This window comes from Sinocyclocheilus rhinocerous, unplaced genomic scaffold (assembly GCF_001515625.1).
Source record: "Sinocyclocheilus rhinocerous isolate Xijiao unplaced genomic scaffold, SAMN03320098_v1.1 scaffold755, whole genome shotgun sequence".
Lineage (NCBI taxonomy): Eukaryota > Metazoa > Chordata > Actinopteri > Cypriniformes > Cyprinidae > Sinocyclocheilus > Sinocyclocheilus rhinocerous.
This window is the reverse complement of record NW_015659385.1, coordinates 35,038-48,898: the sequence shown is the minus strand read 5'-3', so window position 1 is coordinate 48,898 and position 13,861 is coordinate 35,038. Positions and strand designations below refer to the sequence as shown.

At 37.4% G+C, this 13,861-nt stretch overlaps 3 protein-coding genes across 3 annotated transcripts; all 3 read left to right on the top strand.

The window, feature by feature from the left end:
* The first annotated feature begins 6 nt into the window (after window positions 1-6).
* On the top strand, window positions 7-470 carry LOC107723670 (gamma-crystallin M2-like). The gene is made up of 2 exons (XM_016532378.1): window positions 7-30; window positions 175-470. The coding sequence occupies exons 1-2, from the start codon at window positions 19-21 to the stop codon at window positions 445-447; spliced, it is 285 nt and encodes a 94-aa protein (XP_016387864.1). The 5' UTR covers window positions 7-18; the 3' UTR covers window positions 448-470.
* A 6,488-nt stretch (window positions 471-6,958) lies between these two features.
* On the top strand, window positions 6,959-13,570 carry LOC107723663 (gamma-crystallin M2-like). The gene is made up of 4 exons (XM_016532373.1): window positions 6,959-7,035; window positions 7,141-7,201; window positions 10,370-10,551; window positions 13,267-13,570. The coding sequence occupies exons 1-4, from the start codon at window positions 7,024-7,026 to the stop codon at window positions 13,537-13,539; spliced, it is 528 nt and encodes a 175-aa protein (XP_016387859.1). The 5' UTR covers window positions 6,959-7,023; the 3' UTR covers window positions 13,540-13,570.
* LOC107723664 (gamma-crystallin M2-like) lies at window positions 9,798-11,017 on the top strand. The gene is made up of 3 exons (XM_016532374.1): window positions 9,798-9,896; window positions 10,003-10,245; window positions 10,739-11,017. Exons 1-3 carry the CDS (start codon window positions 9,885-9,887, stop codon window positions 11,009-11,011), a joined length of 528 nt encoding a protein of 175 aa, XP_016387860.1. The 5' UTR covers window positions 9,798-9,884; the 3' UTR covers window positions 11,012-11,017.
* Window positions 13,571-13,861: the final 291 nt, after the last annotated feature.

Here is a 13,861-nt window from a genome sequence, read left to right as displayed (position 1 = left end):
TGCATCAGGTCCTGCCGTATGATCCCTATGGTGAGTTCTACGAACATTTGAATGTATTTGCAAATGTTATCATCATAGTACATGAGAAAGTAAACACATTTGGGCCTCTTTATATTTGATCCCAAAAGTTCAGCCTGTTAAACATAAATATAATTGCCTTCTCTTCCACTACAGTACAGGGGATCCTACAGAATGAGGATCTACGAGAGGGAGAACTTCATGGGTCAGATGTACGAGATGATGGATGATTGTGACAGCACCATGGACCGTTATCGCATGTCTCACTGCCAGTCCTGTCATGTGATGGACGGCCACTGGCTCTTCTATGAGCAGCCCCACTACAAAGGCAGAATGTGGTACTTCAGGCCCGGAGAGTACAGGAGCTTCAGCAATATGGGTGGCATGAGATTCATGAGCATGAGGCGTATCATGGATTCTTGTTACTAGTGTTCCAGTGTTTCAATAAAATTTGTCTAAATAAATTTTTGACTACTGTTTTTATTATGTTTTTTTTAATACTGATACCATGGACAGGAAGCATAATTCATCTTCTCTGACAAGAACAGTGATAAATTAGTACATTTTACTATTATACTAACATTAAAACAAAATGCATGTGGAAGACTTCAAATAACATGCAGTTTATGAATATTTTAATTTTCATAAAGAACATGAGAATTTATATTTTTCTTTATATATGTTTTCAGTCCATATTTGATGAGTCTGTTTTTTAATGTTCATTAACAAATTAGTTTCACAATTTAACACCAATAAAAATTATGATTTAGAAAATACAGATACTACAAATACTTTATCCATTTAATAAAATAACATTCTGTCCAATAAAATTATGTATGGATATTTTAAATCAAAATAATACCATGCCATGTACATAGAGTGGATATCATACCACTACAATAGCCATAGTGAAATTTCAAATGAGCGGAGAGTCTGATCGCTTTTTCCAGAATCATTTAGTTAAAAAATGACATATATATTATGACATCATATTTGGATAATGATTATTTTTTAGTGCAACCTCTGCACAAACATTCTCCCTTTGCTGACTATATGACACATCCAGTGAATTATATCCAAATAATTGTATTACTTTAAAAACCTGACTAAAATCTATTAAGTGTCTAGTTATCTAGATGTTTGTAACTGGATTTACTGGTGGGGGGGAAACCTGGTTACAGCTTGAGTCCCTTTGTACACAGTTGGCCCTATGGTTAATCTCAGGACGATCAAAATGTTTGATGGTATGTTGTATTTGAACACACCTTCATAGTAAACTCAGCTTCTGTTTATAGATAAATGCTCCATGCCTGAATAATTCAAGTCTAATTCATTTTCACAAAACACAGCAGCAGAATATGGTTGTCAGACCTGTATTTGAGAAGACGAAAATGCAGTAAACAGTAAAACTATTTGCGCTACAAACCAGAGTGTTTATGATCAGAAAATACCAGATACCAGTTTGAAAAATCAAGTAGTAATGGGCTGTTAAAGTAACTGGAAGTGGCTGACATTAGAACCCTTGCACATTCATGTTAAAAATGGTCATGCCCACTTTTACATTAAAAATAAAGGGGTGGTCACAATACACTTCATTCCATTGACTTCCATTTATACACAGGTGAATGCTATAGAATGGAAGCACATGCTGATTCAAAAAAGTTTCACATTTCACTGCATTCCAAAATTGAAGTATAGGGTACTCTGAGCTGCAGAGTTATATCACGTGAAGAAGATTGCTACTGCACGGCACAGCGTGACCTCTTAGTGCACTTAGTGAACTGCACTGAAAAACAAGGGGGACACAGTTATAAGCTGTGTGTCATCTGACGAAATTTCAGGTTTCTCTGGATGTCTGGAGCACACTAGCATGATCTGGCACCAGATTCAGATAGCCAAGAGGAAGAAGAAAGACCTCAATGTCATTTTCTTTGATCTGGCAAATGCATTTGGTTCTGTTTCCCATAGCATCCTTTGGGCTGCTTTTGATTTCTTCAAAACACCAGAGTGCATCACAAACTTGGTAAAACCCCTTTTTTCAAGACCTGTCATGAAACACATGACCTGACCTGTCAGATTCCACATCATGTGGCAGCATCTCGATATGGGCATAATGCCACTAGCATCTACCATAGAGATGGAGGTTATTATTAGGGCGTCTAAGTGGGTGGTTGGCAGCGAGCTCCCGAAGTCCAGAATCCATTTAACACCAATAAGGGCCTATATGGAGGACATTACAACCCTAACCACAACAGCACCATGTACCAGATACCTGCTAAGGAAACTCTAAGAGAACACTGAATGGGCCAGGATGAAGATCAATCCATCCAATTAGAGAAGTATCTCTATTCTCTATGGAAAGCTGTCTGACCAAAGGTTCCTAATTGGCCAATCAAAAGACTTGGAAAATGCTAGGATGCAAGCCTCAAAGAGTGAACAAAGAATGTAGGCAGGAGTTTTGAGATCATTGGTAAGGCTATGCTCCCTAGAAAGCTAAAGCTTTGGTGCCTACAGTTTGGCCTGCTGCCCAGACTAATTTGGCCTCTAACCATGGTTGACATTCCCCTCACAAAAGTGGAGAAGATGGAGAGAATCATAAGCTCCTATATGAGGAAATGGTTAGGTGTTCCAAGATGACTAAGTAGTGTTGCTCTGTACGGGCACTGCGTTCTCTGCAACTACCCATCTCAAGTCTTGTATGAGTTTAAATGCACCAAAGCAGGGTTAGAAATTACCCTCTCAGAGTCTCGAGTCCCAAGAGTCCCGTGACAACAGTCCCAATCAGCAATCCAGCACCCCGACATCATGGGCCATGTTCAACAGGGAAGAGGAGGGCTGGGTTTGTGTCAGGGCAGACCCTGGTGGAACAAGGCTACACCTTCAGAGCAGCGAAAACTGGTAGTCCTGAATGTCCGACATCAGGAGGAGGCAGCAAGGCATGCTAAAGCAGTCACTCAAGCCCAGTATGAACAGTGGAACTGGAAGAGCATAGAGAAGAATAAAATTAGCAGGACGGAATTGTGGGAGATTGAGGCAAGTAGAATCAGCTTCCTGCTCAGGGCAACCTATAAAGTCCTGCCCTCACCCAAAAATGTCCAACAGTGATTGGGGGAAGACCCATCATGTCCCCTATGTTCATCATTAATAAAAGGTATTATTATTATTATTATATTTATTATTATTATCTCCTCCTTCCTTCAGATACATCCTTACCAGTTGCAAGGTAAGCCTGTCTTGGGGAGGTACATATTGAGACATATTGAGGCTAAAATGCCTGGCTGCAGTGACTGAGGCTAAAAGAATAACCACCAACGCCTGCTCTTCAGAACACCAAGCACCACCCAAGCAGCACTATCCATTTGGGAAGGGCAGAAGGTACAGGGAGAGCTTCCTTCATTGACCAGGGCTGTGCATCTCAAAGAAGCCTGGGACTGGAAAATGCTGGCTGATGTGGGTCAGCAACTCATAGTCCCATCGAAAATTGTCAGTACCAGCCAAGACCTGGTTTTGTGGTCCAGCACCCTGCTCATTGTGTATTTTTATTTCATTGACAGTACCCTGTGAGGATGCTATTGAGGAGACAAATTAGAGGAAGAGGTTTCAGTATGCAGAAATTGCAGTTGAATGCTCAACAAAAGGGACAGAAAGCATTGGTCTATCCAGTGGAGATTGGCTGCAGGGGCTTTGTGGCAACATCAACCATCTGGCTGCTGAAATAGCTGGGAATCCACAGCCAAACCCTGCATCAAACCATCAAAGAAAAAGCAGCTACTTCAGAACACTGCAGCTGGTGGCTCTGGATCAGGCGTAAAGACCCCAGTTAGGTCCCAAGATGATGGGGACACACACCCAGGTCTGATCAGACTGGGGTGGGCCTGCCTCTGCAGAGGTTGAATTGTGTTTAAAAGGCCAAACTCCTACATCAACTGAGGGGCCCCTGGCATCTACTAGTGGTTGGCACATTCTAGCATTTGTGCAGTGTAAGACACCTGTGTGCAGCAGTTTTCAACTGCTTGCACACATGCATAAATTCTGCTGTTGGTTCATTTAGATCTGACAGATAACTTGTTCCTCGACTGGACTTTTGTTGTTTCAGATGTGATTAGACAGTTTTATTGACGTTGCAGTGCATCTTTATTACTTTATTTGTCACTATGGTTGCAAGCGACAGAATATCGGCTTGACTCCCATTGCACTTTCATATAGACAGTACACAGCTGCTACTGTACGCTGCTGTGTGAAAAGGACATTGTGAGAAAAATTTTGTTTCATAAATGTAGTTGTCAATCACAACATGTCTAATATTGTGTAGGTCCCACAAAAGCAGGTCTGATGTGTCAAGGCATGGACTCCATATGACCTCTGAACATTAGCATAGCCGATCCTTTAAGTCCTGCATGTTGGGATGGGACCTCCATGGATCAGATGTGTTGGTCCAGCACATCCTATAAATGTTGAATCAGGTTGAGAGCTGGGGAATTTGGAGGTCAGGACAACACCTGGAACTCTTTGCCATGTTCTACAAATCATTCCTTAAAATTTTTTGTTCAGTGTGGCAGGGTGCATTATCCTGCTGAAAGAGTCTACTGCCAGTAGGAAACACTGTTGCCATGAAGGGGTGTACATGGTCTGTAACAATCTTACAATAAGTGGTACATGTCAAAACATCCACATGAATGCCAGGACCCAAGGTTTCCCAGCAGAACATTGCCCAGAGCATAACATTGTCTCTGCATGAGCAATGGGAGCCCATGACCACGAAGCCGGTTCACCGGTTTTCCTTCCTTGAACCACTTTTGGTAGTAATTACTGCATAATGGGAGCACCCCACAAGACTTGTAGTTTTAGAAATTACTAACAATTACTATTTGGCCCTTGTCAAAGTCACTTTTTGCTTTTTCCTGCTTTTAAACATGTGAAATTCAACAATTCTGACTGTTCTCTTGCTGCCTAATATATCCCACCCGTTGACACATGCCATTCTAACGATATAGTGTTGTTCATTTCACCTGTCAGTGGCTCTAATGTTGTTGCTGATTATATTGTATATAATGTTGCAAAATCGCTAATGGTAACTTAGCAACCATCTGATGCAGTTGATTGAATTCATTTAAAAAAAATAATAAAAAACAAAGATTTGTTTACAAACCAATTTCTATAACCCTTGTTATATTAATATTAATACAAATATTTAACTCAAAAGTAGTATTCTTATTTTATACAACAGTCAGTTTCAGTCGGCGCTGATAGCCTTGTGGGCAGTGCACGCAGACATATAGCGGTGTGGTGCAACAGGTGTCCCGAGTTCAAATTCTGGCTCGTCGACCTTTCCCCATCCCATCCCCTCTATCTCTCCCACTAAAAAAAAGTAAATGCTTGCCCATGTCAGTGCACAAATTGATGAATGCATTCCTGATTTATGCAATACAACATACATTTAATCAATGTCAACTTCCAGCTTATGCCCTGTTTAATCTCTCCTTGCTATCAAATCACTTCAAATAAAGAGTAGTTTGAGCAAATTGTGCAACATATACACATAAAAACACATACTTATGCCATTATGTACTTAAGCTAATTTTGTTCCAAAATCTCATCTTTTTTCTTTATTCTGTGGCACACAAAATGAGTTTTTGTGAGTCTCTTGGCTGCTCTTTTTCCATACCATGAAAAAGAATGGGAACTGGGGCTATCAAGATCTAAAAATATAAAATACAACAAAAAATATCATAAAGTATTACATAGATTTCATGCACTATATTCCAACTGCTATGAATCTTTAACATAGCTCCCAAATTTCACACGTGAAAACCAACGAAGTGTGTGGTTTCCAAATAAATCTATTTTATTTCAAGCTATTTTGTTCATATTTCTCTTTACATGCTGTCAAACATATTCCAACCACAATCTTGTCAGACAACAGTTTTTAGGGGGAAAAACAACAACAACTTATCTCTTCTTATCTTGACAGATCCCAAATAGAAATATAGGTTATTTTAGGGACACTGCTTTATTGGATTTATTATTACTATTATTTTTTATGATTATATTGTATATAATGTTGCAAAATCGCTAATGGTAACTTAGCAACCATCTGATGCAGTTGATTGAATTCATTAAAAAAAAAACAAAAAAAACAAAGATTTGTTTACAAACCAATTTCTATAACCCTTGTTATATTAATATTAATACAAATATTTAACTCAAAAGTAGTATTCTTATTTTATACAACAGTCAGTTTCAGTCGGCGCTGATAGCCTTGTGGGCAGTGCACGCAGACATATAGCGGTGTGGTGCAACAGGTGTCCCGAGTTCAAATTCTGGCTCGTCGACCTTTCCCCATCCCACCCCCTCTATCTCTCCCATTTCACTTCCTGTCATTACACTGTCCTATCTAAATAAGGGCAAAAATTCCTTTTAAAAAATACAGTTTCAATCCAGACTGGACAAGATATGTTCCAAGAGATGTTTATGCATTTGTATTACTCCACTTGTCTGTTCTGGGCTCAGCTTAGAGTACATGAGGACTGCAGAGTGAAAGCAGACAACAGTTATGTAATTTTGCCTTAAAGGTTTTATTTCACTAGTGAATAGAACAGAACATTGAGCAGAGGTGGAAAAATCTGCATACAGTACATACATACTGTACAGTACGTGATAATCAGATAAATTCTTACTGCAAAAAAGACGTTAAAAGGTTAACACACATTTGACATTCACATTTGAATCTACAACATTTGTACAAAAATTGTAGTACATTATACCCACAAAGGTAAGGTCAAAGGTATTCAAAGAACAATTGGCAGGAAAATTACAAAAGCATGCATGTTGGTCCTATGATGGTCTCTATGACAACTTGCACAGTCAGGAATTGCCTAACAATAGAGGCTGTGTAGTCTTTACTCTTAGTCTTGTATAAAAGCACAGGTGACAGCAGTCAGCCAACAAGCAGAATCAACTTCAGCTTCTCCTTTGTGGAACAACTGAGGATCAGTCAGTGCAACCATGATGGGCAAGGTAAATTTCATTCCAACAACAATTTTCTATTAAATTTAATTCAAATTACCCTTAATTTTAAAGATATAACTATAAAACATTAAAATAATAATTCTGACTTTTCAGGTCATCTTCTACGAGGACAGGAACTTCCAGGGTCGCTCTTATGAGTGTATGGGCGACTGTGGTGACTTCTCCTCTTACATGAGCCGTTGAGTTACTTGATTTGTCTAAATAGGAGTAAAACACGTTTTTTATTTCTCCAACTGAGACAAAGCAATCAGCTAACCAAAACTATTTCAAATCAATGGACCCTTTTCACAAGACTGTGATGACGCATTTACCGGTCATCAGCATCGTAAATCCTTGAACGTTTTTCATATATATATATTTTTTAAATGTATGTACATTTATAACACTATTATTTGTATTAAATCACCTTTGCATCAAATTACAAAAAAATCATCCCAACTACATGGGAAACCAGTATTTCTTTAGGAGGGGAGACTATGCTGATTACATGTCCATGTTTGGAATGAACAACTGCATCAGGTCCTGCCGTATGATCCCTATGGTGAGCTCAATTTAAGCTTGTAAGATAACATATAAACATAAATATATTTATTTTTAACTTTTTTTGGCTGATAAACTGAAATGACTTCTCTTCCACACCAGCACAGGGGATCCTACAGAATGAGGATCTATGAGAGACACTATCGTGGAGTTTTTCTTTTGCTATTTGAGCAAATGGGAATGCAAAAAATATATATTTGTGGTACTCTCCCATTCACTGCTCTTCAAGTTAACCCAACTATGACGACTTCCGCTGCTGAGAAACCCGGAAATGTGAAAAGGGTCCATTCAAATTGGCAATACAAAAAGGCTACACAAAATATTACACTGTAAGTTATAAATAAAACAAAGATTTTTATTGTTTTACAAGCAAATATATATATTTTAAATTTTCTACTTCAAAATGTTTAATTCAATGTTACTTGTCGTTTCTTTGTAATTGTAAAATTTACTTGCAATTTCTGAGTGAAAACTGTTTTTACACCATTTTTTCCCCTGTGTAACAGCTAATTATCTGCTGTGTAAAACAATCTAAAAAAATGTTCAGTTTTGTTTGTGAGGAGAGTTGCAGTAAACACTTTTTAAATGTGGTAGAAAATATTTTTGACATTTTAACAAAATCACTTAATGACTTTGAGTGTGCTCACCTTAAAATATCTAATATTGTGCTACAAACAGAAATGAAGGGATTGACTCAACTGACTGCAAAAATATAGATCCAATTCAGCAAAACATATTTGGTTAAGTGAAATGTTATCTTTGGTTATTTGCTTTACTAATATTGAATACTATAATACACTACACTACACACTATACTACAATACTATACTATACTATACTATACTATACTATGAACAACTGCATCAGGTCCTGCCGTATGATCCCTATGGTGAGCTCAATTTAAGCTTGTAAGATAACATATAAACATAAATATATTTATTTTTAACTTTTTTTGGCTGATAAACTGAAATGACTTCTCTTCCACACCAGCACAGGGGATCCTACAGAATGAGGATCTATGAGAGGGAGAACTTCATGGGTCAGATGTACGAGATGATGGATGATTGTGACAGCACCATGGACCGTTACCGCATGTCTCACTGCCAGTCCTGTCATGTGATGGACGGCCACTGGCTCTTCTATGAGCAGCCCCTTTCATTCTTTCAAAAACCACCAGGATATTGCAACCTTGAGCAGGGCACTTAAACCTCATATTATAGCAGAGAGCAGAGACATTTTATTTATGAACAATTTTATTTATTAAGCATACCAAAACTTCAGTTGGCTTAATTGTTTTACGGCTATTTGCTCAATTTTCACATAACACCAGATATCTAATTTTCTCATCGGACAAACAGAAACATCTGTCATTCTCAAAAAAACATTTCCCTTTAGGCCCTCATTATAAAGACAACAAAATACTCATTGATCCAGAGCAACAATGAACACAGTTGTACTGTTGAATTTTTACAGTATTGGCCAATATTTTTCAGTCAACACAGCCTTACGTCAACATTGTAATAATTTGACTGAGTTAACCAGTTAATTGTAAGATACCTTGAGAGGGCTTTTCTTAGACAAAACAATCAACACAGTTTCAATTAGATGCATGATATTTTTAGCCAGCTTGCTAGCCATTATTTTAAAAAAAAGTAAATGCTTGCCCATGTCAGTGCACAAATTGATGAATGCATTCCTGATTTATGCAATACAACATACATTTAATCAATGTCAACTTCCAGCTTATGCCCTGTTTAATCTCTCCTTGCTATCAAATCACTTCAAATAAAGAGTAGTTTGAGCAAATTGTGCAACATATACACATAAAAACACATACTTATGCCATTATGTACTTAAGCTAATTTTGTTCCAAAATCTCATCTTTTTTCTTTATTCTGTGGCACACAAAATGAGTTTTTGTGAGTCTCTTGGCTGCTCTTTTTCCATACCATGAAAAAGAATGGATACTATACTATACTATACTATACTATACTATACTATATTTTGGCATATAAGGAGACAATCTAAGCTTAATAGGTGTGTTTCAATTCTGTAATTTTATAATAAAAATAAGATACGCTAGAATCATGACAAATATGTTATAACATATACATAATAAGCTTTAGTTATAATGGTCTCTATTTGAACGTGCACAGTCAGGAATTGACAGACAATAGACAGGGTGTACTCTTTAGTCTTAGTCTAGTATAAAAGCACAGGTGACAGCAGTCAGTCAACAAGCAGAATCAGCTTCAGCTTCTCCCTTGTGGAACTACTGAGGATCAGTCAGTGCAACCATGATGGGCAAGGTAAATTTCATTCCAACAACAATTTTACATTTTAATTGCGATTTAATTGACATTAATTTCATAGATGTAACTCTAAAACATTAAAAGAATAACTTTGACTTTTCAGGTCATCTTCTATGAGGACAGGAACTTCCAGGGTCGCTCTTATGAGTGTATGGGAGACTGTGGTGACTTCTCCTCCTACATGAGCCGCTGTCACTCTTGCAGAGTGGAGAGCAGATGTTGGATGATGTACGATCGTCCCAACTACATGGGAAATCAGTATTTCTTCAGGAGGGGAGATTATGCTGATTACATGTCTATGTTTGGAATGAGTGAATGCATCAGGTCCTGCTGTATGATCCCCATGGTGAGTTCCATGAATATTTGGATGTGTTTGGATTAAATCAATACACTCGGGACAACTGTCTTGAAGGAATATTCAGAGGACAGGAACTTCCAGGGTCGCTCTTATGAGTGTATGGGAGACTGTGGTGACTTCTCCTCCTACATGAGCCGCTGTCACTCTTGCAGAGTGGAGAGCAGATGTTGGATGATGTACGATCGTCCCAACTACATGGGAAATCAGTATTTCTTCAGGAGGGGAGATTATGCTGATTACATGTCTATGTTTGGAATGAGTGAATGCATCAGGTCCTGCCGTATGATCCCCATGGTGAGTTCCATGAATATTTGGATGTGTTTGGATTAAATCAATACACTAGGGACAACTGTCTTGAAGGAATATTCAATTTACAATTATATTTAGATTTTTCAGAAACATGGTCACAGATTTATGTTTACATTTAAACTCAAGTTGGGGTGACAAAAAATTTAATTAATGGGCTTCTCTTCCATTACAGCACAGGGGATCCTACAGAATGAGGATCTACGAGAGGGAGAACTTCATGGGCCAGATGTACGAGATGATGGATGACTGTGACAGCACCATGGACCGTTACCGCATGTCTCACTGCCAGTCCTGCCATGTGATGGACGGCCACTGGCTCTTCTATGAGCAGCCCCACTACAGAGGCAGAATGTGGTACTTCAGGCCTGGAGAGTACAGGAGCTTCAGTAATATGGGTGGCATGAGATTCATGAGCATGCGGCGTATCATGGACTCCTGGTACTAGTGTTCTCGTGTTTCAATAAAATTATTTATCTACAAAAGCAAACATTGTGTTGTGAAAATGAGTATTCCACAAAACACACTTAAATTAACAAAATCATTTACACGCTGAATGCTAATACACTTTTCTTGGTTACTTTTTCATGCTAATTGTTATTAACTCTTTCCCCGCCATTGACAGACTTTTCTGATTTCGTGTTTTTACTGTTATATGGTAGGGGGCACTATTACACATCTTCTGAAAGAGTACAGAATCTCCTGATCAAAACACAGACAAAGAAGCAGAAACAAGCGATAGCATATGCAAGCAGATGCAGGTGTAAAATAACGTGATCATTAAACATTAAACAGCACACAAATCTAAACTGCCTAACGTTACCAAATGAAATGTTGACCCAAGAAGTCGTACAGGACTGTGCAAGCTTTGGGGGTGTTGATGGAAGTGATCTACTCCATAACTGTCTCGATCACCAATCCGGACATAGTCTTTGACAAAAACGGGATTTTCTAATCTTTTTGTTCAAACAGTTTTTTTTTGTTTTACTGAAACTTACATTCAAGTGTTGATAAAAAAGGAATGCATGAAGCTAGAATAAAACGGGTTTGCTTAAAAGCACACTTTTTTGACTTACTGCATGTTCTGGGGGACATGAAAGTTTTGACAAAATGATCATAAATGCTGGTGGTGGCTGGCAAATTTTTTTTTTTAATGCTGATAGGGAAAGAGTTAAACAACTAAAGGCCTCAAAAGGGCAGTACGATATACTTCAGAGTTTCAGAGTTTATGAGAATGACTGAAGGTATCAGGGATCCTTATCTTTGAATACATCTGAATATTTTTAAATAGGCATAATGTTTTTTTTCACTGAGCTAATGAGGACAGTTCTCATCATGTAAATGTGACACAGACACAATCTTTCATTTTGATTACCAGCTATATATGTAGTTCAAAACATTTACCTGTACCCCCAGCACAGGCTAATAAAAATATTAGTTTCATGACTCTGTGTAGGTCTTCAAATATTCTTATGGAATTATTTGTGACATTGCATAGCATATTTAGCTGCAGTAACATGATTAAAAACTATAAACTGCAAATAAATATGCTTCTCACGGTTAACTTAACAGAGAAAAGCCTCATTTGATAACAATTACAACTGATATATCAGTCGAAGTGAACAGAACATTTCCTAACGTTTCTTGCAACACAATCACTATGGCACTGTGAACTTTTTAGTTACTACTGACGCTACAATGACCAAAATCAGTGCATACACTATTAAAAATAAAGGTGCTTCACGATGCCATAGAAGAAATTTTTTTGTCTAAATGCTTCCATAAAGAACCTTTAACATCTGAAGAACCCTTCTTTTTCACAAAAGGTTCTTTGTTGGTGAAAGAAGGTTCTTCAGATTATAAAAAGGTAAGAAAGAGATGGTTCTTTAAACAACCTTTGACTGAATGGTTCTTTGTGGAACAAAAAATTGTTCTTCTATGGAATCGCTGTGAAGAGCCTTTTAAGCACCTTTGTTTTTAAGAGTGTAAATGAAATGATGTTAGGTTACTATCAGTAATTTAAATAGGTGCAAATGTAAGTGCTCTTATTGATGTGAAATATGTTTGGCTGGCTTTAACACACAGTTTGTATTTCTCAAAAATGTAAAATGTTTACAATTTGAAGAAGGAAAAAATAAAAAAGAACAAACAACAACAAGAAATTCTGTTTGCATTCGGTCTGTACCTTGAGTTATTGATATGAATCAATCATCAACAACATTAAGGCAGAACTTGGCAAAGGGACACTGTATGACACTGTATATGACTGTATATACCAAATACTGTAAATATACATTTGCAAAACAAACTATAAGTGGCAAGCTTCCCCACAATAGCAAAAGCATTAATTATGGACTGTATAAAAATATTGATAACAGTACAAGTACTGTATTTTATAAAACTACATGAGGCCAGTGACTAAAGGTCTAGCCTAGCTAATGTTTTAACTCTGAATATAACACTGAAATACCTAGCTGAGAGAAATAACTTTTAGTTGTTTGTTATTCTTTTAAATAATCTTTGGTTGTTCGTAATTATGTCATTAATACAGAATACTAGAAATGTTTAAACTTCTGAAGTGTTAGAAGTTTATGGTGAGCTCAATTTAAGCTTATATAAGAAAAAATATAAACATAAATAGATTTACTTTTAAAATTTTTTGGCTGATACACTTAAACTAAAATGACTTCTCTTCCATTACAGCACAGGGGATCCTACAGAATGAGGATCTATGAGAGGGAGAACTTCATGGGCCAGATGTACGAGATGATGGATGATTGTGACAGCACCATGGACCGTTACCGCATGTCTCACTGCCAGTCCTGCCATGTGATGGACGGCCACTGGCTCTTCTATGAGCAGCCCCACTACAGAGGCAAAATGTGGTACTTCAGGCCTGGAGAGTACAGGAGCTTCAGTAATATGGGTGGCATGAGATTCATGAGCATGAGGCGTATCATGGACTCCTGGTACTAGTGTTTCTAAATAAAATAATTTCTCTACAACAACAAACATTGTCCTGAAAATCATTAATGCCACTTATAAAAAAATAAAAAAATAAAATAAAGTAATTTATTTACAGAACATTATGTTTTGAATATAATTAATGCCACTACAATAGCCCACAAAAAATAAAAAAAATACAGGATTAAAAAACAGAATAGTTTAGGATAAGTGAATAATGTGAATGATTTTTAACACATAAATGTAAAATGACAAAAAAGTGCCCCTGGTAGAAGACAATGGGGACTAGAAGAGTCCACCTACTTTCTCTTTTAATTTAAGTTCATACTGTATG